General features: G+C 58.3%; 1 protein-coding gene across 2 annotated transcripts in view; it reads right to left on the bottom strand.

Annotated features, from left to right (window-relative positions):
• Window positions 1-25621, bottom strand: part of ABLIM2 (actin binding LIM protein family member 2) — a 162391-nt gene that overhangs the window by 61860 nt on the left and 74910 nt on the right. For both annotated transcript variants that reach the window (XM_061145432.1, XM_061145431.1), the window contains exons 7-9: window positions 19502-19589; window positions 11438-11496; window positions 2767-2844 (exon numbers count right to left, since the gene is read on the bottom strand). In XM_061145432.1, the coding sequence (XP_061001415.1) occupies window positions 2767-2844; window positions 11438-11496; window positions 19502-19589 (225 nt within the window). The remainder of the gene's footprint in view (window positions 1-2766; window positions 2845-11437; window positions 11497-19501; window positions 19590-25621) is intronic.

Below are 25621 nucleotides of genomic sequence, written 5' to 3'. Positions count from 1 at the left end.
ACCAGCCCTGACTGGGAGGGACGGCAGCGGGGGTGGGGGGGTCCAGGCTGGGCGCCGGCCACAGTGCTGCGAGTCCACATGTTTGAAGCCGCCGTGTGTCATTGGATGGCGGCTCCCTGACTCAGAGGCTGGGACACAGACCAGCTTCTGCCCCTCTCTGAGCTGCATCTGAGAAGTGGGATGCTGAGAGCTGGAGGAGGCAGCAGGTGTGGGCCTTGGTACCCAGTCCTCAAGGCATCTCAGCTGACAGCAGGTGTTTCAGATTCAGGAGTCTGGGTTACATGAATCCTCTTGAGGCCGTCTGTTTAAAACTGGTGCAGGGGTATTAGCCGAGCAAGAAGCCTATATCAGCTGGGACGGTGTGCCCAGGCAGAATCCACTTCGGCTGAAGGCACACCCAGCTGGTGGGGACCTTCTTGGCCCATCATCACCCTTGGCAAACTCCTGTTCCCCAAGGGTGGGGACATCAGGGGACCTTGCCTGGGGGACGTGGCCGTGGCTGTCCTGAAAACAGCCTGGTGAAGGAGGGACCCAGCAGGGCTGACTTTCAGCCCTGAGCAACTGGCTTCCCTGAGCAGAACCCAAGCTTTGGGGTGAGAAGACCTGGTCTCAAAGCCAGCTCTACTGCTTACCACTGCGAGATCTCTATGAAGTAACAGGGACGGCGGAGACCAACGTCCTTGCTGGCTGCACTGCTGTATGGTCAGCACTGTACTTGAACGCCTTACAAACACCAACTTGTTCAAAACATGGTTAACCAGTCCATCCTAAAGGGAATCAGTCCTGAATATTCATTAGAAGGACTGACGCTGAAGCTCCAATGCTTTGGCCACCTGATGCAAAGAGCTGAGTCACTGGAAAAGACTCTGATGCTGGGAAAGACTGAAGGCAGGAGGAGAAGGGGGTGACAGAGGATGAGATGGTTGGATGGCCTCACCGACTCAATGGACATGACTTTGAGTAAGCTCCGGGAGACGGTGATGGACAGGGAGGCCTGGCGAGCTGCAGTCCACGGGGTCGCAAAGAGTCGGACACGACTGAGCGACTGAAGACAGCAAGGAGCAGTTACCAACAGCAGCTGCCATCTGTGGACAGGACCACACTCTGTGCCACAGACACGCTCTCATTCAAACAGTAACAGTCACTATTAACGGTCCTGATGATGATGGCATTTGGGGTGGATCGTGTCCCCCTCCTTTTTGCATTGAATCGCTAACCCCCAGCGCTACAGAATCTGTATTTGGTGATAGTGCCCTTTAAAGGGGTGATTGAGGTGAACCGAGGTCAGCAGGGTGGGATGCCCTGAGCCAGCACCCAGGGGTCCTCCTGTGATGAGGAGATCAGGACACAGACATGCACAGAGGGACAACCAGCTTGAGGACAGGCGGAGAAGACGGCCGTCCACACGCCCAGGAGACGGGCCTTGCAGGGAACCGACCCTCCCGACACCGTGACTCGGACTCCCAGGCTCCGGGACGGTGGGAAGGTACGTCTCTGTGGTTGAGGCCCCTGGTCTGGGCCCTCGGTATGGTGGCCCCGCAGACGATCACTGATGTCACAACAGTGACTCCAGTGAGTGCTTCCTGGGCCCCCGCTCTGGGCTCAGGGCTGTGCCCGGGGCCTCCCACTCAGGACCTCCGTGGCCCTGGGCAGCAGATGCTGTGGGCCCCCAGGTATGGGTGAGCTCCCGGAGGCTCAGAGAGGCTAATGCCTTGCCTGAGGGCACACAGCTGGCCTGGTGACGTCAGGCTGTCTTTCTGAACCTCCGAGTCTGCAGCTGCCCAGGGTCATCTGGCCATTCGCCCTCCAGACTAGAACCCGGGTTCTTATCTTCCATCAGAATTAGGGCAGGAACCGCCCTGTGTCCAACCAGAGAGAGTTCTGGGGGCTAAAAAGAAGTGGCAAGAGGAGGGAACCCAATCTCCATTGTGTTAGAGAAAAACCAGACTCTGGCCGTGAGTTGGGGGGAGTGGGAGAGGAGACTCGTCCTGGCCAACCAGCCTGCAGAGGTGAAGCTGGGCCAAGACGCCCAGTCCAGGGCTCACCCCGCTTGCCCGCTCTCCCCCTGCAGCACAGGCTCTTTAGACTAGCAAACTAGCAAGTAATTATAACGGTCACCTTCCATTTCTAAAGCCACCACCCAGAGGTAACTGCTATCAACAATTAGTTAAAATGTTCTCAGTCACATTTAGACTTGTATGTACACGTACAGAGACACACACACCCACACGCAAAATATACATACCTGCACATACCTGCACACACATGCACATATGTAGATACACGCATACACATATCCATCCATACATATGCATACACACATTCCTATATACATGCACACACTGAAATACACACAATACACATATGTATACCTACGTGCATACGAATACACATACACATAAATGAAAATGGGATCACGTGACACACGTCATCCTTCACATGCACACCAGGAACTTCCCGCACCAACAGGCACAGATTTGCACCGTTACTGGTGAGTGCGGTTTATCCAGCTGAGTCCCGGCTGCGGGATGCAGGCGTGTTCTCACCGACACCACCAGAAACCACGGCCGTGAGTACATTTCTCTGCGCACCGGATGCCACATTCTGGGGCAGCCGTGGTCACACAACACATCCACGCTGGAGGCCCCGAGTCAGCCTCAGGGTCTGTGCCAATCTCTCCCGCGGCCCTGCACCCCCGAGGGCACACTCAGCAAGGACCCCGGGCCTCTGGTCTCCTCCCCTCTCCATAGGGGGAATCCGACTTACATAAATCACGCGGCTTGGAGACCCTGAGGTGCTGGAAGCAGGTACCGAAATGATGCTCTCTGAGGACGTCCTGGTTTCCTAGGAGACAAGGAAACAGGGAGAGGCTGAAGCAGATTCTGTTGATGCAGAGAACCTTCCGGAGGCAACTATCGCGAGTGGAGCACCAGCAGAAGCGCTGGAGCTCACGAGACCCTTTCTATGGGCAGGATGAAAGAGAGACACGTAGGCTTGGATGAACGACAAGGAAGCTGTCACCCGGAGACACAGCGGGTGGCCCTGGCTGCCAGCAAAGGGGCCGTGTGCTCCCAGGGCCGGATGGACTCGCTCCACGACCACAAAGCTCTCAGGTCGCTGAAATGATCTTCTCTTTGGAGGGTGAGGGCAAGCGATGTGTTTTTAGGGATTCTGCGTGCCCCAATGGCAAAGGCAGGATCGAGCCGCTCGGAGAGCGGATTCTCCACATCAATTCTGCGGGACGGCTGCTGCGCCTCCAGCCCTGCCTCTGTGGCTCGACAGGATGGCCGTCCCATCTGGGACCTGCTCCTCGCGTGCCCACTGTGGCTGGGAACCGCCCCCAGCCCTCCTCGCTCATCTCTGACCACGACGTCCGCACCCCCGAGGTGACAGACCCCCCAACCGCCCGTCTCCTCTGCTCCACTGGATCAGGTCCTCCCTCACCGTGAGGACCCTGGTTCTCTCCAGCTCCCGCCCCACTCTCTGCACCTGTCTCCATCCCCGCCTGCTGGGTGTGACCTGGCAGCTCCTGGACCCTCTCCTGGTCCAGCCCTCTCCCTGGCTGGGACCACCCACCCACCCAACTTTCCAGGCCTCTCACTTGCCTCATCCGAATGAAACCCATCTCCACGAAGGGGCTCCCGCTTCCTGCCCCCCGGCTCACGGCTTCTCCCGTGTTTGTTTTCGTTTGGCCAGGCCTCAGGGTTTGCGTGCCTCTGCAGTGGAAGTGAGGAGTCCTAATCGCAGGACTGCCAGGGAGGGCCAACTCCTCTCTCGTTTTCTAAGCAGGGAAATCCTAAATTTCCCCTGAAATTCTGTCCAGCCGCTCCCAGCGGTCCACACCGCCCACTAGGAGCCTGGGAGGGGCCGTATCATGAACTGAACCGCTCCCCTCCAAAGCTCATAGGTTGAAGCCCACACCCCAGGACCCCAGAAGGTGTTTGGAGGTAGGATGTTTGAAGAGGTAATTAAGCTTAAATGGAGCCTTCAGGACAGGCCTGGACCTGACTGTCTTCCCTATGAGAGGAGACTAGGACACAGACAGGCACAGACGGATGACTTGTGAGGACACAGGGAGGAGACGGCTGTGCACACGCCCAGAGGAGAAGCCTCACGGGGAGCCAAGTCCGCTGGCGGGCCCGGGAGCTCCAGCCTCCAGAGCTGAGAGAGGACACAGTTCCGTTGCTTAAGCGCGTTTGGTGTGGCTAACACCTGGAGAAGACTCTTGTGAGTCTCTTGGACTGCAAGTCCATCCTAAAGGAAATCAGTCCTGAATATTCATTGGAAGGACTGATGCTGAAGCTGAAACTCTGATACTCTGGCCACCTGATGCAAAGAACTGACTCATTGGAAAAGACCCTGATGCTGGAAAGACTGAAGGCAGGAGGAGAAGGGGACGTCAGAGGATGAGATGGTTGGACGGCATCACTGACTCAATGGACATGAGTTTGAGCAAGCTCCAGGTACTAGGGGAAGATAGGGAAGCCTGGCGTGCTGCAGTCCACGGGGTCAAAGAGTCGGACACGACTGAACAACAACAAAAACGCCTGTCGTGGAGCGCCCCCTCCTCCCCTCCAGGGAGATGACCCACAGCTCCTCCTACACTCAGCGAGACACCAGCGGGGATGGGACGACACCAGGACCAGACGTGAGCCCAACACGGCGGCGGCAGGGACAAACCTGAAAGGCATAGGGGGTGGCGCCCGGGTAAACCTGATGGGAAACCTGCTTCTGCATCTAGAAAGGAAAGAGAAGGACAGGGCGTGAAGCTCCGTCGTCACCGCCGCGCTCGGTCACTCGTCGGCCGGTCCAGCCCGCCTCCTTTCCCCGGGTATCACCCTGGCGTCCTCTCTGAGGCCCCATGGCCCGGCTGCACACACGGGACGGGGCATCGACTCAGGGGTCTGCCTGTCCCCTCAGACCACAGGCTCGCAAAGGCTGGCAAGGGGCTGGGGTCCCTCGAGACGCTCAGCCTGACCCCTGAGGCTCGGCCACCCCCAGGAAGACACACATCACGAGCTGCCGTTTCAAGGGAGATGCATCGTGGGAGGCGGGAAACACAGGGTCTGTGTTTTACCGCTGTTCCGGGGCCAGGCTGCCTGTTTGGCTGGGCAAAAACGCTGTGCGCGTCTGTTTGGCACGTCTGAAAACAACCTTAGACTCTCAGCTTCCTCCTCTGTGAAACAGAAAAACCTGCCTGGAAGGATCTTTCCGTTGCTGAGGACTCAGAGGCGCAGCCTGCTAAGGGCTTGGCTCTGGTGAATCACCCTTGCTTTTATCTCAGTTCAGCTGATTGCGGCTCACGACAGGAAGTCCCTTCTTCACAAAGCCGACTAACACTGGGTGTTTCAGAAGAAAGCGCCCTGAAGCTGAGAGCAACGGCAGAGTCAGAAGAACGGACCCCAGGCCCCGAGGGACATCTCCTGGCTTTGTTGGGGTGGCACCGGGGTTACTGACACCACGATCCCGGCGGAAGGGGGCCTGGGCTGTTGGCACGGCAGCAGGGGTGTCCGGCTTTCTCCTGCACGTTTCAGGGTCCCGAGCAGCTGGGCGGCTACACGGTGTCCCCGCCATGACCCAGTTCCCAGCCCTGGAGAAATGGGGGGCGGGGAGAAGAGCAGCGTGCCCCCCCACCCCACCGCGATGTCCTCTGGGTCCGGGAGTCCAGACGGAAGGGGGCTGAGTCCAGGCGGTTTCCCCCAGAATCAGGAGACCTGGGCTTTCTCTCACCTTGTCTCTACCCTGCCTCCAACTGGCCCAAAGGAGCCTCACAGTCAAACCCAGCACCCAGCTGCGTTCTCCGGGGTGCTGTTCACACCTGCCCAAGGCCGGGCAGTTGTCCAGCCCCGTCCACCGAGCCAGGCCCCAGGAAGCATAGTCCCACAGCAGGGTCGGGGGGCGCCTGGTTCTCATTAAGGTCTCATACAGGCTCCGTGGACATACAGAGAGAGGTCAGCGCCTGCTCGTCTCCACGTCAAAGCCGAGCGGAGCTGAGGCTCCGAGAAGGCTGGTGGTTTGCCCAGGGTCACAGGGGCTCCGATGGCAGCTCAGGCTCTCCCACCCCGGCAGCTGCTGCAAATTCCGCTGGAACATCCTCGCCCAGGGTCAGTCTCCCTGTCCTTGTGTTCAGGCCTCCGGGGCAGCCTCACCAAGCCTGGCTTCTCTCTGCTCAGAGGCCCCAGGGTCAGTGCAGGGGCTCTGGCTTCCTCCTCTGGGTTCCCACCAGCCCCGCAGTAAGCAGCCAGGACCTGCGTGCGCCCCCAGGGTAGGTGTGACCACGGACAGCCACAGCCTGGAGGGGACCAGCCCTCCCGTCCAGGCTCCCTCTGGTCCCACCGGAGCAGAAGCCACCAGGCTGGCCCTGCCCCAGACACCTTCTCCACGCACCGAGGCCTCTCCCTGCCCCGGCCACCTTCTCCATGCGCCGAGGCCTCTCCAGATACTCAGCAGACACAGGGCTGCCCCTTCCCACGGCTCTAAAACCCTCCTTCATTCCCCACCTGTTCACGGCTCCTCAGACTGGGGCCCCACCCCCAGAGCAGGGCCGGCCCCTGTGACCCACCCTTCCGCACACCTGCCAAGTCCTGGCTCCAGGAAGCCGGCTTCTCCCCCAACCCCGCCCGCCAGGCCCATCCAGCGGGACCCGTCCCTCCCCACCTCGCAGGCAAGCCCCCTGCACCCTGGAGCCGGCCCATCCGTCTCCCCGCCCCCTGATGCTGTAGGGCCGGGACCCGCCGGCTTCATTCACCTCTGCGTTCCTGGCGCCCAGCCTGGAAGGCACAGCAGGTGCTTGGTGAACGTGTGTTGAAGGAGGGTTCGATCCGATGCTCAGCGAGGCACTGTGGACGGGCCGTTAGGACCACAGCCTTCCGACGGGTCTCCCCCCGGGCACCCTCAGTGGATGCGCATCCTTGTCCTGGGGGGCACCCCTCCCCGGGGGGGCACGCAGTCAGGGTTCTTCCAGGAGTGAAAGGGCTGCTCTCCCTTTCCCGGTGCGCTCACAGGGAGACCCGAGCTGGCCTCTGGAGCCAGAGGGGGGTCCTGGAGTCCACTGGGCCTGGCATGCCTAGTTAGCTGACCGCTGAGCACCCCTCCAGATGGGCAACTTAGCTCTCGTCTGGGTTGCCAGGTTACGGCGGAGCCACCTCCACCCCGAGGCCAGACTCAGAGAGAGTGACGCCACCTCTGCGGTATCCCCGGGGCTGACGGCCACCCAGCCGACCCCGCCAGGCTGACCCAGAGCCGACCGGGTCCAGCAGGTTCATGCTCGTTAGCTGGCTCCCACTCAACAAACACTACAGAAAAACATGGCTCTCTCCCGCTGCACAGGCCAGGGGCGGTCAGCTGGCTGGGAGAGCTGTCTCCATGGGGCCCGATTGCCCGGGAAAGTCATCTGTGCCCACCCTGTCCACCTGCTACCCTACCCACTGACTGCTCTGTCCACTGACTGCCCTGCCCACCCACCACACGGTCCACCTACTACCCTACCCACTGACTGCCCTGTCCACCTGCTGCTCTGCCCACTGACTGCCCTGCCCACTGACTGCCCTGTCCACCCGCTGCCCTGCCCACTGACTGCTCTGTCCACTGACTGCCCTGCCCACCCACCACACGGTCCACCTGCTACCCTACCCACTGACTGCCCTGTCCACCTGCTGCTCTGCCCACTGACTGCCCTGCCCACTGACTGCCCTGTCCACCCGCTGCCCTGCCCACTGACTGCTCTGCCCACTGACTGCCCTGTCCACCTGCTGCTCTGCCCACTGACTGCCCTGCCCACTGACTGCCCTGTCCACCTGCTGCTCTGGCCACTCACTGCCCCCTCACTGCCCTGCACACCGACTGCCCCTTCTACCCACTGCCCTGTCCATTTGTTGCCTGGCCTGCCCAGGGTTTATTCTCATTTCTCAGGCAAGACAGAAGAGGCTCTGAGGGGCAGGGGTGGGGAGGGTGAACCAAGGGACACGCAGGGCATGACCAGGGCCTGGATCCTGTCGCCGGAAGCAAGGGACAGCTGTCCCAGGCTGCCGGCCTCTGCCCTCAATGTTCCCGAAGCATCTGTGGAGATGAGCCCCGGAAGCCAACTCTGGGGCCGTGACCAGCCCCCAAGACAATGGTCCTTCTTTCTGCCCTGTCCTGCCAGCCTCCAGCGCCCAGAAGGTCTCCTTCCTGCTGGGCCAGTGGCCCATGGTTATCCAGGGCGGGGCTCCAGGCAGAGAGCAGATGTGCCAGGGGAGACTGGGAGCAGCGTCTTCTCACTCATGGCTCTCTCCCGCTGCACAGGCCAGGGGCGGTCAGCTGGCTGGGAGAGCTGTCTCCATGGGGCCCGATTGCCCGGGAAAGTCATCTGTGCCCACCCTGTCCACCTGCTACCCTCCATCTGCCTCCAGGCCTGAGCTGGGCTCCCTGCAGGCCCTGAGGCCAGCTCAACAGTGGGTGCAGCATCCGGGGCTGGCACTGGTCACCCTGACCAGGCCGGGGGAGGCGCAGGGCACAGAGGACCCTGGGCACTTGGTCCCCTCTATGGGGCCCTCCCGCCCCGGCCCACGGCCACCTTTCCCCCGGTCCTCACGCCAGGCCGGGTATAGTGGGACGGTCCCCACGGCCCTCGGACGAGACTTGCAGGTAAGTCCACAGGTCCTCCCTCTATCGTCTGATCAGCAGCAGCTTCGGGCCAGGACTTGTGACATCACCTCGGTGCCCCAGGCTGAGAACCGGGCTTGGCAGAGCCAGACCCTTGCTGAAGCTGTGCTGAATGAATGAATCATGAAGCGGTGGACCCATGTAAAGCAGAGGCTTCCAAACCCACTGAGATCAACCGCTAGAGGAAAAGAGAGACTTTCCCTCCGCTGACTTCTTTCAGAACGGGCGTGGCAAGCATCTGCTCAAGTGGTGGGTCCCACCCTCCCTGAGGGGCCCACACGAGGAGGAGAGTCCCTCCACCAGCCCACGACCCGTCCTGTCTCCCAGGACAACATTCATGAGGGTGCATCTCCGAACCAACCCCTCCGCCGCAAATTCCCAGCCCTGGGCACCACCGCGTCTGCTGGGTCTGGGGATGGTTTCCGTTTGGGCCCCAGCCACTCCCCATGGCTGAGAGTGGGGGACTCTGCAGCCCTGGACCCCCTCGCTCCCATGGTGGAAGTGTCACTAAAGGACTCGGTGAGCAGAACCAGCATCTCTAGCTAACAGTAGAGTGCCCCCACAGCACAGCTCTGCCCTTGTCCTTCAGGGCCAGACTTCCTCTGGGCAGTGGTCCCCTTCTGACGCACGCAGGTGCAAGAGACCCTCAGGGGGCCACTGAGACCCCCCTCCCTAAGAGCAGTCTGCCTCCCAAGCTCATCCTGGGGCCCTGCCTCACTCTCCAGCCTCCGGTCCGCTCAGCCCCGCCCCCCACCCTCCACTCAGGGACCACACCCCCACCCGCTGTTCAGCTTGACCTCTTGACCTGGAGCTGCCATCAGCAAAGCAAGCCCTGCGCTCCCCCCAGCCTTGATTCCGAGAGGCCTGGGTCCCAGCTCTTGTGGGAATCCCAGAGTGACTCCGCACACCCCGCTTGATTTCCCGCAGGCATGTCGGCCACCCTGCAGTCCCCCAGCTGTCATTTCCCCATCTGGATGCAGACCCGCCGCCACTATGAGGCATTTGAGTCACCAGGGTCTTCAAGGGCCCATCTGCCCAGTGGCTCACCCGTAGCCTGTTTGGCGACTTTCAAAGTCTTGGCGATGCCTGGGCGCCCCTCATGGCGGGGGTGGCGTGGGAGGCCGGGGGTCGCTGGGACGAGGCCAGGAGTTCTGTGGGTCACACACCACTCACCCCCCCGGAGTGTGGGGGCATGTGCACTCGCTCCTGGGGTCTGCATGGTGTGGATCCCAGCGGGGGTTGTGCAGGGGTGTGGGTGGTCCCTGACAGAGCAAAGCTGGCTGTCATGCCTCCCCTCGAGGGGCCTGGGGGGCCCCAGGGCTGCAGTTCACCTAGATTCGTTTCCTCCCTTCATCCTGCAAACACTTCTCTGTCATCTGCCAGGGCTCGGCTCGGGGCCAGGGGGTTCAAGATGGAGGAAGCTGGAGCCTGGAGAGGAGGCTCTGGGGGAAGAGGGTGTGAGCGGAGGCATCTGCGAGGTTTCAGGGGATGATATTCTAGGCGAATCTGAGAGCCCACAGGAGGAGTTTGCTGGGAGGCTGGATGCCAGGCACAAGTGGGTGGCCCCGGCTGGAGGAATGTGTTTCTGCATGTGTGGGCAGAGGACCCCTGCCCTGCAGACCGCCCCAGCCAAAGGGAGCTGGCCTGCTCTGCCCCAGGGCCTCTGCCTGAGCCCCCAGCCCTGCCCGGGACCCCCCACCTCTCTTCAGGGCTGGCGCTATCTTATCTCCCAGGCTCCGCTCCCGCTCATCTCCTCCGAAGGACCCCTCCGTGTCCCCCCGCCACCATCCCCAGGAAAGCTGGTCCTTCCCCTGCTCTCTGGTCCCACCAGCCCATTGCATCACTTGTTTGTTGAGGCACTGATTTCTATCTCTCTTGGGGACACCAGCTCAGGAGGGCCCCGAGGCGGGCCAGCCCTCTCCCTCACGCGGCACCTCTGGCTGGGCGCCCCAGCAGGGCCTCTGCGGGATGAACTCACGCCTGGCCCAGAGGGAGGGCTGGCCTGGCCTAGACAGGGGTCCTGCCTTGCTTCTGGAAGGTGATCAGTGTCATACCTGGTAAGAGCTCTATGTTCGGGGGTAGGGTGCTCACCACACCCCCAAGGTCTCAGGGTGGGGTGGGTCATGCCAGAAAGACCAGCCCTGAGATGCTGGTGGTCCTGGGTGATGTTACCGGGAGAGTGAAAGCAATCACATGGCAATCAATCAATAGAGCAGTCCACTGACTAACGGAGTCCCGATAAGATCTCCGGCCACAGGGCTTCCCTGGTTGGCAATGCCTCGTGTGTGCTGGCACTGGGAGGTGGGGAATCCGGACTCCACCAGGAGAGGATGGTGGCAGCCTGGGTCCAGACCTCCCCCCGGACCCTTTCTCACGCTGGGCTGAGTCCAGGCCACCCTTCCCGGGATAAACTGTAACCAGGCTGTGACACTTTCCACTGAGTTCTTCTAACTTGTTATCGAACCTGAGAGCAGTTGGGGAGACCCTGTGAAGCAGCTGTTGGCATCAGAAGCATGGATGTTCCTGGGGACTCTTAGAGATCCGCTACCTTTTCAGTGGTCCCTAAACTTGCACAGCCACAGGCATCCACCAGATGAAGGAGGGCCAGGGCAGGGAGCCCCCGGGCCAGCCAGCAGCTGACCTGCTCTTTCCACCTGGACACTCGTGGGCCTCAGGCCACCTGCCCCACGGCCTGCTGGGACTGACCACTGAGCCTGCAGGCAAGTCAGCACCCCCTTAACTGTGTAATGTCGCTCAGAGGCTGGGAAAAGGGCATTGGGAGAATTCCACCAACCTTGTTTTTATCTTCAGTTCTGGCTGCTTGTCGACAGGCCGGGTGCCAAATGGAGGAGCCTGCGGACAGATTGCCGAGAGGAAGAGTTAGTGTGGATTGCCAGATGAAATCCCATGGACGGAGGAGCGTGGTAGGCCCATGGGGCTGCAAAGAGTCGGACATGACTGAGCAACTTCCCTTCCTTCCCAGATGTAGGACAGTGGAGGCGGTCAGGAGGAGGGGGTCAGTGTCCACACTGGGGCCCCACCGCCCTCCTCTTTGATGGTCACACTGGGCCCCACCCCCTCCTCTGTGATGGTCACACTGGGCCCACCCCCTCCTCTGTGATGGTCACACTGGCCCCGCCCCCTCCTCTGTGATGGTCACACTGGCCCCGCCCCCTCCTCTGATCTGGTCACACTGGGCCCCGCCCCCTTCTCTGTGCTGATCACACTGGGCCCGCCCCCTCCTCTGTGCTGATCACACTGGCCCTGCCCCCTCCTCTGTGCTGATCACACTGGGCCCCATACCCTCCTCTGTGATGGTCACACTGGGCCCGCCCCCTCCTCTGATCTGGTCACACTGGCCCCGCCCCCTGCTCTGTGATGGTCACACTGGGCCCGCCCCCTCCTCTGTGATGGTCACACTGGGCCCGCCCCCTCCTCTGATCTGGTCACACTGGCCCCGCCCCCTCCTCTGTGATGGTCACACTGGGCCCACGCCCTCCTCTGTGCTGATCACACTGGCCCCGCCCCTCCTCTGTGATGGTCACACTGGGCCCCGCCCCCTTCTCTGTGCTGATCACACTGGCCCTGCCCCCTCCTCTGTGCTGAACACACTGGGCCCCGTACCCTCCTCTGTGATGGTCACACTGGGCCCGCCCCCTCCTCTGATCTGGTCACACTGGCCCCGCCCCCTCCTCTGTGATGGTCACACTGGGCCCCGCCCCCTCCTCTGTGCTGATCACACTGGCCCCGCCCCTCCTCTGTGATGGTCACACTGGGCCCCGCCCCCTCCTCTGTGCTGATCACACTGGCCCCGCCCCCTCCTCTGTGATGGTCACACTGGGCCCACCCCCTCCTCTGTGATGGTCACACTGGCCCCGCCCCCTCCTCTGTGCTGGTCACACTGGCCCCGCCCCCTCCTCTGATCTGGTCACACTGGGCCCGCCCCCTCCTCTGTGCTGATCACACTGGCCCCGCCCCCTCCTCTGTGATGGTCACACTGGCCCCGCCCCCTGCTCTGTGATGGTCACACTGGGCCCACCCCCTCCTCTGTGATGGTCACACTGGCCCCGCCCCCTCCTCTGTGCTGGTCACACTGGCCCCGCCCCCTCCTCTGATCTGGTCACACTGGGCCCCGCCCCCTTCTCTGTGCTGATCACACTGGCCCTGCCCCCTCCTCTGTGCTGATCACACTGGGCCCCATACCCTCCTCTGTGATGGTCACACTGGGCCCGCCCCCTCCTCTGATCTGGTCACACTGGCCCCGCCCCCTGCTCTGTGATGGTCACACTGGGCCCGCCCCCTCCTCTGATCTGGTCACACTGGCCCCGCCCCCTCCTCTGTGATGGTCACACTGGGCCCCGCCCCCTCCTCTGTGCTGGTCACACTGGCCCCGCCCCTCCTCTGTGCTGGTCACACTGGGCCCCGCCCCCTCCTCTGTGCTGATCACACTGGGCCCCGCCCCCTGCTCTGTGATGGTCACACTGGGCCCCGCCCCCTCCTCTGTGATGGTCACACTGGGCCCCACCGCCCTCCTCTTTGATGGTCACACTGGCCCCGCCCCTCCTCTGTGATGGTCACACTGGGCCCCGCCCCCTCCTCTGTGCTGATCACACTGGCCCCGCCCCCTCCTCTGTGCTGGTCACACTGGCCCCGCCCCCTGCTCTGTGATGGTCACACTGGGCCCCGCCCCCTCCTCTGTGCTGGTCACACTGGCCCCGCCCCTCCTCTGTGCTGGTCACACTGGGCCCCGCCCCCTGCTCTGTGCTGATCACACTGGGCCCCGCCCCCTGCTCTGTGATGGTCACACTGGCCCCGCCCCTCCTCTGTGATGGTCACACTGGGCCCCGCCCCCTCCTCTGTGCTGATCACACTGGCCCCGCCCCTCCTCTGTGCTGATCACACTGGCCCCGCCCCCTCCTCTGTGCTGGTCACACTGGCCCCGCCCCCTCCTCTGTGATGGTCACACTGGGCCCCACCCCCTCCTCTGTGATGGTCACACTGGCCCCGCCCCCTCCTCTGTGATGGTCACACTGGCCCCGCCCCCTCCTCTGTGATGGTCACACTGGCCCCGCCCCCTGCTCTGTGATGGTCACACTGGGCCCCGCCCCCTTCTCTGTGCTGATCACACTGGCCCTGCCCCCTCCTCTGTGCTGAACACACTGGGCCCCGTACCCTCCTCTGTGATGGTCACACTGGGCCCCGCCCCCTCCTCTGTGATGGTCACACTGGGCCCCACCGCCCTCCTCTTTGATGGTCACACTGGCCCCGCCCCTCCTCTGTGATGGTCACACTGGGCCCCGCCCCCTCCTCTGTGCTGATCACACTGGCCCCGCCCCTCCTCTGTGATGGTCACACTGGCCCCGCCCCCTCCTCTGTGATGGTCACACTGGCCCCGCCCCCTCCTCTGTGATGGTCACACTGGCCCCGCCCCCTGCTCTGTGATGGTCACACTGGCCCCGCCCCCTGCTCTGTGATGGTCACACTGGGCCCCGCCCCCTTCTCTGTGCTGATCACACTGGCCCTGCCCCCTCCTCTGTGCTGAACACACTGGGCCCCGTACCCTCCTCTGTGATGGTCACACTGGGCCCGCCCCCTCCTCTGATCTGGTCACACTGGCCCCGCCCCCTGCTCTGTGATGGTCACACTGGGCCCGCCCCCTCCTCTGATCTGGTCACACTGGCCCCGCCCCCTGCTCTGTGATGGTCACACTGGGCCCACCCCCTCCTCTGTGATGGTCACACTGGGCCCCGCCCCCTCCTCTGTGCTGGTCACACTGGGCCCACACCCTCCTCTGTGATGGTCACACTGGGCCCACCCCCTCCTCTGTGATGGTCACACTGGGCCCACCCCCTCCTCTGTGATGGTCACACTGGCCCCGCCCCTCCTCTGTGATGATCACACTGGGCCCCGCCCCCTCCTCTGTGATGGTCACACTGGGCCCCGCCCCCTGCTCTGTGATGGTCACACTGGGCCCCGCCCCCTCCTCTGTGCTGATCACACTGGGCCCCGCCCCCTCCTCTGTGCTGATCACACTGGGCCCCGCCCCCTCCTCTGTGCTGATCACACTGGGCCCCGCCCCCTCCTCTGTGATGGTCACACTGGGCCCCGCCCCCTCCTCTGTGCTGAACACACTGGGCCCCGCCCCCTCCTCTGTGATGGTCACACTGGCCCCGCCCCTCCTCTGTGCCGATCACACTGGGCCCCGCCCCCTCCTCTGTGATGATCACACTGGGCCCCGCCCCCTCCTCTGTGCCGATCACACTGGGCCCCGCCCCCTCCTCTCTGCACATTGCTCCTGGGTCTGGGGCTCGCAGGGCCCAGGGGCTCACAGTCCCACTGGCGACATGGAATAAACAGGTAGCGCTTCACCATGAGCCAGTGCTCCCAGGGTATCTCTCGGATGCTCAGCACCCAGATGAGGCCTTCAAGGAGGGCTCTGTTTGTGGCTTCTATTCAGAGCCAGACAATTCAGGCAGCAGATAAAGGGGGCTGCTGTGTGGCCTCCACCTGCTCCTCTCCGTGAGGTGGGCAGTGTCCAGGCCCAGCCCGGGGCCCGGTGGAGGCTGGAGCTGGGTGTGACCCGTATGGGAGAAGACGGCTTTGGGGCGGGGCTCTCAGCTGGAAGGCGGGAAGGAGGACCCTCAGGTGGGAACCTGAAGTGTGGGCTGGAGAGTGGCACTGCGGGCCAAGGCCCAGCCCCTCACTGATTCCCGGTGTGTCTGAGCTGTCTCCGTCATGCCGGCCCCACCCAGCTTCCCCGTCTATGGCCCCACCATCAAGGTCACAGGTCCCCAAGGGCTGCAAGGGCCCTGTGTGTATGCTAAGGTGCTTCACTGTGTCTGCCTCTATGGAGCATAGCCCGCCAGGCTCCTCTCTCCATGGGATTCTCCAGGCAAGAATACTGGGGTGGGGTGCCCTCCTCCAGGGGACCTTCCCCACCCAAGGATCGACGCTGTATCTCTTATGTCTCCTGCACTGGCAGGCGTGTTCTTTACTACTAGCACCCTCCCCTGACCCCACTCAAGGGTCCTGCTCTTCTCTAATTCAAACTCGACCTCCCTAGACCTCAGGCTTTTCCCACCTTCACACGCGGCCAACAATAATCCTACCTCAGCAGACCACTGGGAGAACTTAATGCAATGAAACAAGGGTAATAACTTCAGGTAATAACTGCTCCCCCCCTCGCTGAAACTCAGCCTGACCCCCTTGCGCCCTCCACCCACCCACAGCCCACTCGCACGCCCTCTGCGGGTAGAAGGCGTCCGCCCACCGGTGCCAGGCCAGCCCACGCCCCCTTGGGAGATGGGAGTTGTGTCCATGCCCTCTCAGGTCCCCTGAACAAGCCACGCAGAGTAGACACAGTAGCGGGCCTTAAACCTGTGGCAGGAAGGAGCGACACCCTGTTTCTGCCCGCAAAGCCTCTAGGTCACGCGAGTTAACACTTGGGAAGGGAGCTCATTTCTGCCCCTCCCTGGAACAACATCTGCACCAACTTGGAGTTCCCAGAGAGACTGGGATTTGATTGGTGTGTGCATAGCTTTTCTTTTTAAAAAAATAGTTTATGATTACAAAGGTAATAGATGTTCTTTTTAAAAAAAAAAAAAATTTCTTATCTGGCTGCCGCAAGTCTTAGGATCATGGAGGATCCTTAGTTGCAGGGCGTGGGATCTAGTTCCCTGGCCAGAGATGGAACTTGTGCCCCCTGCACTGGCAGGGAGGAGTCTAAGCCGCTGGACCCACCAGAGAATTCCTGGTAATAGATACTCCTTATTGAAATTTAAACAAGACCTTAAAGAAATGAGAGTCATCTGTGGTCTCCTACTTACTGTCGTCCAGTATACGTGTGCACATTAAATACAATGTTTGCACACAGTTTCGGAGAAGGTGATGGCACCCCACTCCAGTACTCTTGCCTGGAAAACCCCATGGGCGGAGGAGCCTGGCGGGCTGCAGTCCATGGGGTCGCAAAGAGTCGGACACGACTGAGTGGCTTCACTTTCACTCTTCACTTTCATGCACTGGAGAAGGAAATGGCAACCCACTCCAGTGTTCTTGCCTGGAGAGTCCCAGGGACGGGGGAGCCTGGTGGGCTGCCGTCTGTGGGTCACACAGAGTCGGACACGACTGAAGTGACTTAGCAGCAGCAGCAGCACACAGTTTTGTATTCTGTGATTTTTGATTTAAAATGTCTTAGTGTTCCTCCACATAATTAAATATCAAAAGTGTAACTTTTAAGGGCTGCATAATATTCCTATTATTTTTCCATATATATTTTCCAAAATATTCCATAATATTCCTATTGATCATAAGGATCAATAGGAATCTCTTTATCTGCTCCCTGTTATTTCCGATGTTTTATTTCTAAATAAAGTTGTACGAACTCCATGAAACACAAGTTCCACTTCATCTCTCTTACTGACTTAAAGGCTTCCTAAACGTGGGTCCTGGCTTAGAGAATGTGGGCATTTTTAAGGCTCTTTGAGGCATTTTGGCAATGTCACAATTTTTGCTCCACCAGCCAGGTAAGAGGCCTGTCTACTCCAGTTCTCCAAACAGTGGGGTACGTTGGTCCTTTTAACCTTTGTTGATCCAGTGGGGAACACAGCATCTAATCGTTATTTTAATCTGAGTACCCCTGATAATTGGGCTTCCTTGTGGCTCAGTGGTAAAGAATCCACCCGCCCAGAAGACTCGAATTCAATCCCAAGGTCAGGAAGATCCCCTGGAGGAGGAAATGGCAACCCACTCCGGTATTCTTGCCTGGAGAATCCCATGGACAGAAGAGCCTGGTGGGCTACAGTCCGTGGGGCTGCAAAAGAGCTGGACACAACTGAGACTAACATAACAGCCACCTCTGATAATGAGTGAGCGCCAACCTCCTTCCCCGTGTACCAAGTCTGCAGACAGGCAGGTGCGTCCAGGGGTGGGCGGCGGGGCTGGTATTTGGTGGGAGTTTGTGGGGGAGGGCTGCCTCATCTCGCTCGGAGGCCAGAAGGCTTGGGACCCTGATCCTCTGAGCTTTTACTGCTCGAGATTCACCCATCAAACACATTCTCCTGGAGCCCCAGCATGCAGGTGGAGGCTGCGGGTCTCACGGCATCTGTGCAGGGCGGGGGCCTTGCCACGCAACTCCCGTGCTCCGTGGCGCAGGCGTGAAAACCACCCACCGGGTCTGCACCCTCAGGGCACAGACTGGAGAACGGGAGGCTGGGGAGGGGACAGGCTTCAACACCCCACAGAAGGTCAGGGCAGGTCCGGCTTTAGAAACGGGGAGCCGGCCTCAGCCCAGAGCCATGAAGAGCATCTTTGTCCTGAGACTGGGTCCCCTTGATGGCGAGCTCGTGTCCCGAGCTGCCGCGTGTTTGGTGTCAGCACGTCCCGAAAGCGCTGTCGCGGTGGGGGGTGGGCTCCTCGGGCTGAAGGGGGCCTCCTCCCCACCCAAGACACCCCGGCACAGCTGGGAGGGGCCTAAGGGACCCCTTTGATAAGCTCTTAAGACTGAAGAACAAGAGGGGACACGGGGACCAGGCCGTCCTGGCTGACGTCAGCTCCCGAGCTTGTCTCAGAAAGGCAGGCCTGTGTGCCACACGGTCCCCGGGTGAGGTCATCCCACGGCCCATCTGGGGGCCACTGTGCAGCCCGCTCGGCTTGCCTCCAGGGTCACGAGACAGAAAAGACGCTGTGACCGCAGTGGGGGTGGGGGAGGGGTCTCAGCATCCAACCATCCTGCTGGGCCCCTCAGGGAAGGCCTTCAACCTGCGAACCCAGGTCCAGTGAGAACCCAGCTGAGCTGCCTTAGCGGCGGGGCGCGGGGACTCCCCAATCCTTGATAGATGCCCAAGCTCCTCAGCCCCCACCTCTGACTTGGCCTCTAGGCCCCTGCCTGCCTTCAGCAAGGGGTCCCCCTCTGGCTCTCTTGATAATTTTCCATCCACCCATTTCCCCGACCCCCAGCGCCTTGGCCATAAATCCCCTGCACCGTCCTTGGCGAATTTGGCCGGATCCCTCTCCCCGACTGCCATGACCTGTATACCATCTTCCTACCTTTTTGACAAGCATGTGAACCATCTTTCCTTATCAAGGTCAGGAATGAATAAGCCACAGGTGGTGGTGGTGGGGGAGAGGTTCATCAAAATGATAAAACTAGGTGCAGTTCAAAGGAGACCTGCCTGCACCCTGGGCAATAAACACGTGAAGAAACAGCTGGGAGCTGGGTGCTCCGGTCTGAGTGTTGATATAGTTTTTTTTTTTTTTTTTAAACAAGCAGCCGTGAGCTACAAAGAAGGCCCCCTGCAGAAGGAGGGAGGGGACGCTTGGCCGTGACCTGCTGTTTCTCCCGGTCTGGGGCCACAGGACGCCTTTTTCTATGGTTACTGTGATTTGAATGGTGAATGCCTCCAGGATTTCCCACAGAATGCGTGTGAAGGTTGCCCAGGCCTTTCTCTAAAGCTCTCTTTACCGATGCTTTGGTGACTCTCCTGACTGGAAAAGAAGCTTCAGGAGCAGCCGGTGGCCTCCATACCCCCTCATCAGCCTGCAGGGTTAGAGGGAGGGGTGGGGGGGAACCCTGAGACTTGCCTGACCCCTGCCCTGGGCTAAGGGCCTTTCAGGACAGGCTTTGAAGTGACCACAGGCCGCATGCTACTGGGACCCACACGTCCACCAGTTCTGGGTCCTGCTCTTGAATAGGGTCCCTGTGGGGAGAGCCTGCCAGCCCTGACACCCATCCCCGCTGGGAGGCAGGGCTCCCTAAGCAGCAGGAAAGCTCACTGACCCGCCAGCGCACCGGAACAGGGCATGGATCCCCGAGCGCCCGTCTGGTGCCCCCGGGTCCCGGGCAGCACGCTCCTCTTCTTACCTTGCAGGTACATCTCCTCGCCTTCTGCGAACATCCGGCCGCACCGGACACATAGCGCGCACAGAGGGTGGTAGTGCTTCTCCCCGGCCTGGAAGAAGCAGAAAGAAGAGGTGTGTCTGCCAGGGACGGGGACTCGGATCTGCCGCATCAGCTGGGGCCACTGCCAGCCCCCACCGCCGATGCGGGCGCGCAGGCCGGCCGTGAGCGGACAGTCCACACCGTGGGGAGGGTCGGGGCCTGTGACGCTCCAGGCCGTCCAGGGTGTGTGTGTGCGGACGTGCCCCTGCCCACTGGGGGCCAGGCCTGGGAGCAGAGACCCACCTCCGGGAGCAGCCACTTCTCCCGTCTCCACCACCCCCAGGAGGCAGAGGGGGCCAGGTCCCCGCACCTGTGAATCTCGGGACACTGAGCTAACGTTACTTCCCCAGGGGAGGGATAGGACAGGGGGGTGAAAATGACGGGTCATTTTCATATCTCTGTATTGCTCGCTTTTCTCCATGAGTGTTTTACTGTTTTTATTGTTCTTAAAATCCATCCAACTCAATTAAAATAGCAAAATAATCAAAACAAAGGACACTGGCTGGTTTGACTTATTTCGGCATGAAAGTGAAAGTCACTCAGTCGCGTCTGACTCCTTGCAACCCCATGGATTGTACAGTATAGATTCAGTCTGTATAGATTCTCCCGTATAGATTCTCCAGGCCAGAATACTGCAGTGGGTAGCCTTCCCTTCTCCAGGGGATCTTCCCAACCCAGGAGTCGAACCCAGGTCTCTTGCATTGCAGGCGGATTCTTTACCAGCTGAGCCACACCCGGGTTTATTTCTACAAGGTACCAAAGAAATCACCCCAAAATACTGTCTTCAGCATGACAGAAAGTGGAAAGATAAACTACAGATGGGAGAAAATAGCTGCAAATCATAGATCTGATAGGGGCTGAGGATCCAGAATATATCAAGAATTCTTACAGCTCAACAACAAAAAGACAAAGGGCTCAGTTAAAAAATGGGCAAACGACGTGAAGCGACATTTTCTTCCAAAGAAGATACAGCAACAGCCAAGAAGCAAATCAAAGATGCTTACTACCACTGTCATTAAGGAAATGCAAGTCCAAATGCCAACAAGACACTACTTCACGCCCACCAGTGAAAGTGAAAATGTGAGTTGCTCAGTTGTGTCCAACTCTTTGAGACCCCATGGACGGTAGCCCGCCAGGCTCCTCTGTCCATGGGATTTTCCAGGCAAGAATACTGGAGTGGGTAGCCGTTCCCTTCTCCAGGGGATCTTCCCTACCCAGGGATCAACCAAGCCTCCCACACTGCAGGCAGATTCTCTACCACCGGGGCCACCAGGTCTAATATAAAAAAAAAAAAAAAAAAAAAAAGAAAAATAACCAGTGCTGGTGAGGCTGTGGAGAAATTGGAACCATTGTACATTGATGGTGGGAATATAAAATGGTGCAGCTGCTGGGAAACCTGTCAGTGACTCCAAAAGGCAAACATAAAGCTACCATATAACCCACGTGAAGAGATATCCCACGTCCAAGAGAAGAGAAGCCCCAGTAAGATGGTAGGTGCTGAGAGAGGGCATCAGAGGGCAGACAGCCTGAAACCACAATAGCAAAAAACTAACTAATCTAATCACATGGACCACAGCCTTGTCTAACTCAGTGAAACTAATCCATGCCATGTGGGGCCACCCAAGATGGACGGGTTATGATGGAGAGGTCTGACAGAATGTGGTCCACTGCAGAAGGGAATGGCAAACCACTTCAGTATTCTTACCTTAAGAACCCCATGAACAGTATGAAAAGGCAAAAAGATAGGACACCAAAAGATGAACTCCCCAGGTGAGTAGGTCCCCAATATACTACTGGAGATCAGTAGAGAAATAACTCCAGAAAGAATGAAGGGATGCAGCCAAAGCAAAAACAACACCCAGCTGTGGATGTGACTGGTGATAGAAGCAAGGTCCGATGCTGTAAAGAGCAACATTGCATAGAAACCTGGAATGTCAGGTCCATGAATCAAGGCAAATTGGAAGTGGTCAAACAGGAGATGGCAAGAGTGAACGTCAATATTTTAGGAATCAGCGAACTAAAGTGGACTGGAATGGGTGAATTTAACTCAGATGACCATTATATCTACTACTGGGGGCAAGAATCCCTTAGAAGAAATGGAGTAGCCATCATAGTCAACAAAAGAGTCTGAAATGCAGTACTTGGATGCAATCTCAAAAACGACAGAATGCAGCATACTAACACATATATATGGAATTTAGAAAGATGGTAACGATAACCCTATATGCAAAACAGAAAAAGAGACACAGAAATACAGAACAGACTTTTGAACTCTGTGGGAGAAGGTGAGGGTGGGATATTTCAAAAGAACAGCATGTATACTATCTATGGTGAAACAGATCACCAGCCCAGGTGGGATGCATGAGACAAGTGCTCCGGCCTGGTGCACTGGGAAGACCCAGAGGAATCGGGTGGAGAGGGAGGTGGGAGGGGGGATCAGGATGGGGAATACGTGTAAATCTATGGCTGATTCATATCAATGTATGACAAAACCCACTGAAATGTTGTGAAGTAATTAGCCTCCAACTAATAAAAAAATAAAAAAAAACAAAAAAACAAAAAAAACACAAAAAACGACAGAATGATTTCTGTTCATTTCCAAGGCAAACCATTCAATATCATGGTAATCCAAGTCTATGCCCTGACCAGTAACACTGAAGAAGCTGAAGTTGAACAGTTCTATGAAGACCTACAAGACCTTTAAGAACTAACACCCAAAAAAGATGTCCTTTTCATTATAGGGGACTGGAATGCAAAAGTAGGAGGTCAAGAAACACCTGGAGTAACAGGCAAATTTGGCCTTGGAGAACAGAATGAAGCAGGGCAAAGGCTAATAGAGTTTTGCCAAGAGAACGCACTGGTCATAGCAAACACCCTCTTCCAACAACACAAGAGAAGACTCTACACATGGACATCACCAGATGGTCAACACCGAAATCAGACTGATTATATTCTTTGCAGCCAAAGGTGGAGAAGCTTTACAGAGTCAGCAAAAACAAGACTGGGGGCTGACCATGGCTCAGATCAAGAACTCCCTGTTGCCAAATTCAGACTTAAATTGAAGAAAGTAGTGAAAACCACTAGACCATTCAGATATGACCTAAAGTCAAATCCCTAACGATTATACAGTGGAAGCGAGAAATAGATTTAAGGGACTAGATCTGATAGGCAGAGTGCCTGATGAACTATAGATAGAGGTTCATGACATTGTACAGGAGATAGGAATCAAGACCATCCCCAAGAAAAAGAAGTACAAAAAAGCAAAATGGCTGTCTGAGGAGGCCTTACAAATAGCTGTGGAAAGAAGAGAAGTGAAAAGCAAAGGAGAAAAGGAAAATTATACCCATTTGAATGCAGAGTTCCAAAGAATAGCAAGGAGAGATATGAAAGCCTTCCTCAGTGATCAGTGCAAAGAAATAGAGGAAAACAATCGAATGGGAAGGACTAGAGATCTCTTCAAGAAAATTAGAGACACCAAGGGAATATTTCATGCAAAGATGGGTTCAATAAAGGACAGAAATGGTATGGACCTAACAGAAGCAGAAGATATCAAGAAGAGGTGGCAAGAATACACAGAAGAACTGTAGAAAAAAGATCTTCACGACCCAGATAATCAGCAATTCTACTCCTTCGTATGTAAGAAAAATGAAGAGAACAAGAGAAATAAAAGTATATGCCCACCCAAAAACCTGCACATAAATCTGCATAGAAGCATTATTGCCAACAGCCAGAAGGTAGAACCAGCTCACATGTTCATCAATGGGTGAGTGTGATAAACACGATGGAAGACTATTCATAGATCTATCCATAAAAGGCAATCAAGTCTTGACACCTGGGGCCCCTGTGGTGTTTTATAAGGACATTCGTGTCTTTATAAGATGAGACATCAGCATTTTCTGCCATGGGGGAACACAGGGAGAAGGTGACCATCTCCAAGCCAGGAACCCAAAGGGCTGGCACCTTGGTCTCGGAATTCCAGCCTCCAGAAATGTGAGAAATAACTGTCTATTGTTTGAGCCTCGAAGTTCACAGCCTAGCAGCCCAGGCCGACTAAGACAGGCTCATAAGGTCACACACAGATGTGTCTTCACCCCTTCCATCAGCCCCCCTCGCTGCTCTGGTACTGTTGGTGTGGCCATGCTGGCCGGGGCATTCCCCGTCATCAGAACATGACTATACCCCCTGCTCCATTGTCCCCCCCAATGCTGCCCAAGAAGGGCCTCAGGCGTCAGCCCCCCGGGGGTCACCTGTGCCGCCTACACCCCAGCCCCCGCCGGGCAGGCGGCACAAGCCCCTTAAACCCAGGTGGGACTCAAGACGGCACAGGTTACCAAGGTGATGAAAAGCCCGTGAGAGTCTGTAGCGTGGGCCTTTACAGCGATGCCGGGTGCCTTCCCACAAGCGGCTGTCATCTTTAATCAGGCAGAACAAGGCTCGGTAGGAACACAGCCTAAGAGAGCTCTGCTCCTCACGGACCCCCAGACAGAGGGGAGGGTTCCGAAGGCAACAAACGAGGAGGGCTGGGCTGGTACCACGGAGCAGTGGCCGAGCCTCTGGGTCCCCAGCCCCCTCCCCTCCCTGCCAGAGGAGCAGGCAAGCCCTCCCCCTCCCTTCTCCACATGGGAAGCACAGAGGCTGGGCCTCCCACAGCCCATCAGAGGCAGGCACACCCCTGCTCCTCCCAGATACATCTTCCGGTCTCGGGAGAGCCGGTTTGGCCTCCACCTACTTTCTGAGGCCTCCCCTGGGTTCCCCCCCAAAACCCCCCACTGCAGGGCCAGGCCTGGAGGGCACACGTCCCCCGCCCAGCCCAGGATGGCCAGCTCCCTGTGGCTGCTCCTGGCACATCCCCGGATTTGAAGCTAATATTCTCCTTTGCGAATGACCAGAACCGGATCCAGATCTTAAAAGATCTAATCACAGACCATGCCGACCAAATGAAATTTACCGAGAAGCTCATCGAAAACCTTTAGCAGGAAGCATGCGGCGGGGGTGGGTGGGGGTGGGGTGAAGGAACCCACACAGAGGGCTCTGCCACCCCAGGCCCGCCCAAGGAGATTTCACCCCAGCAAGAAGAGCCTGGCTGTGTGCCATGTCAGCAAAGACCCTCCCCAGAGCCCCTGACAGCCTGGACCCACGGCTGATGCCCCTGGCCTCAGGACAGGCTCGTACAGGCTCAGGGGCTCAGGGGAGCATGTCGAGGCTGGCGTGGCCCCCTGGCCCTGTCCTTCTCTCACCCCCATTCAATCTGGGGTGACTGCTCCAGGACGGAGCTGCGTTGCCTTGTCCTCTGCAGTCCCCAGGCCCTAGAGCAGAGCTGCATGCAGAGGGGGTATCCCATAAAGATGTTCAGAATGGGGAAACAGCATCCACCCGTCGTGCATAAAGGGGTCCCAGGCAACAGGGTCAGCAGAGTGTGGGAGCAGACAGAAAACACACTCCACCTCTAGGCACGTCAGCGCTCAAGGCTCTGAGAAGTCCTGCAGTGAGGACATCGGCCCAGGGCCCTTGCACGGCTTCCCCAACCCAGATGCCCGGGAATGTGGTGACGGATGGACGGCTGAAGACTAGGAGTGGAGATGCTGCTCCTTGCTGGTGATGAGCAGGGGCTCATCAGGCTGCCGGCAAGTCAGCATGTGCCTGCACTGGGGGTCTCTGTGTGGGTGTGTCTGTGGGTGTCTATGTGTATCTGTTTGTGCATCTGTCTGTGTGTGTCTGTGTGTATCTCTGTGTGAGTATCTGAGTGTGTCTGTGTGTATCTGTGTGCGTCTATGTGCGTGTGTGTGTCTGTGTGTATCTGAGTGTGTCTGTGTCTACGTGGGGTGCACACAATGAGCAAGAATGACATTTAAATGCTAACGGTAGTTTTTCTGGGTGATGACATTCATTATGGATGATTTTTGGTTTATTTTATGACAAACAAGTGTTCCTTCTGAGCGTGTTTTTAAAATAAACACATTCATTAAACTTTAAAAAGAGAGAGAGAGAAGCTGGGGCCTTGAGAAGTTGACTTCACATTCATTAAATTTTAAAGAGAGAGAG

This window comes from Dama dama, chromosome 6, assembly GCF_033118175.1.
Source record: "Dama dama isolate Ldn47 chromosome 6, ASM3311817v1, whole genome shotgun sequence".
Taxonomy (NCBI): Eukaryota; Metazoa; Chordata; class Mammalia; order Artiodactyla; family Cervidae; genus Dama; species Dama dama.
Note: the sequence above shows the minus strand (reverse complement) of the source record. Positions and strands in the feature narration are given on the sequence as shown.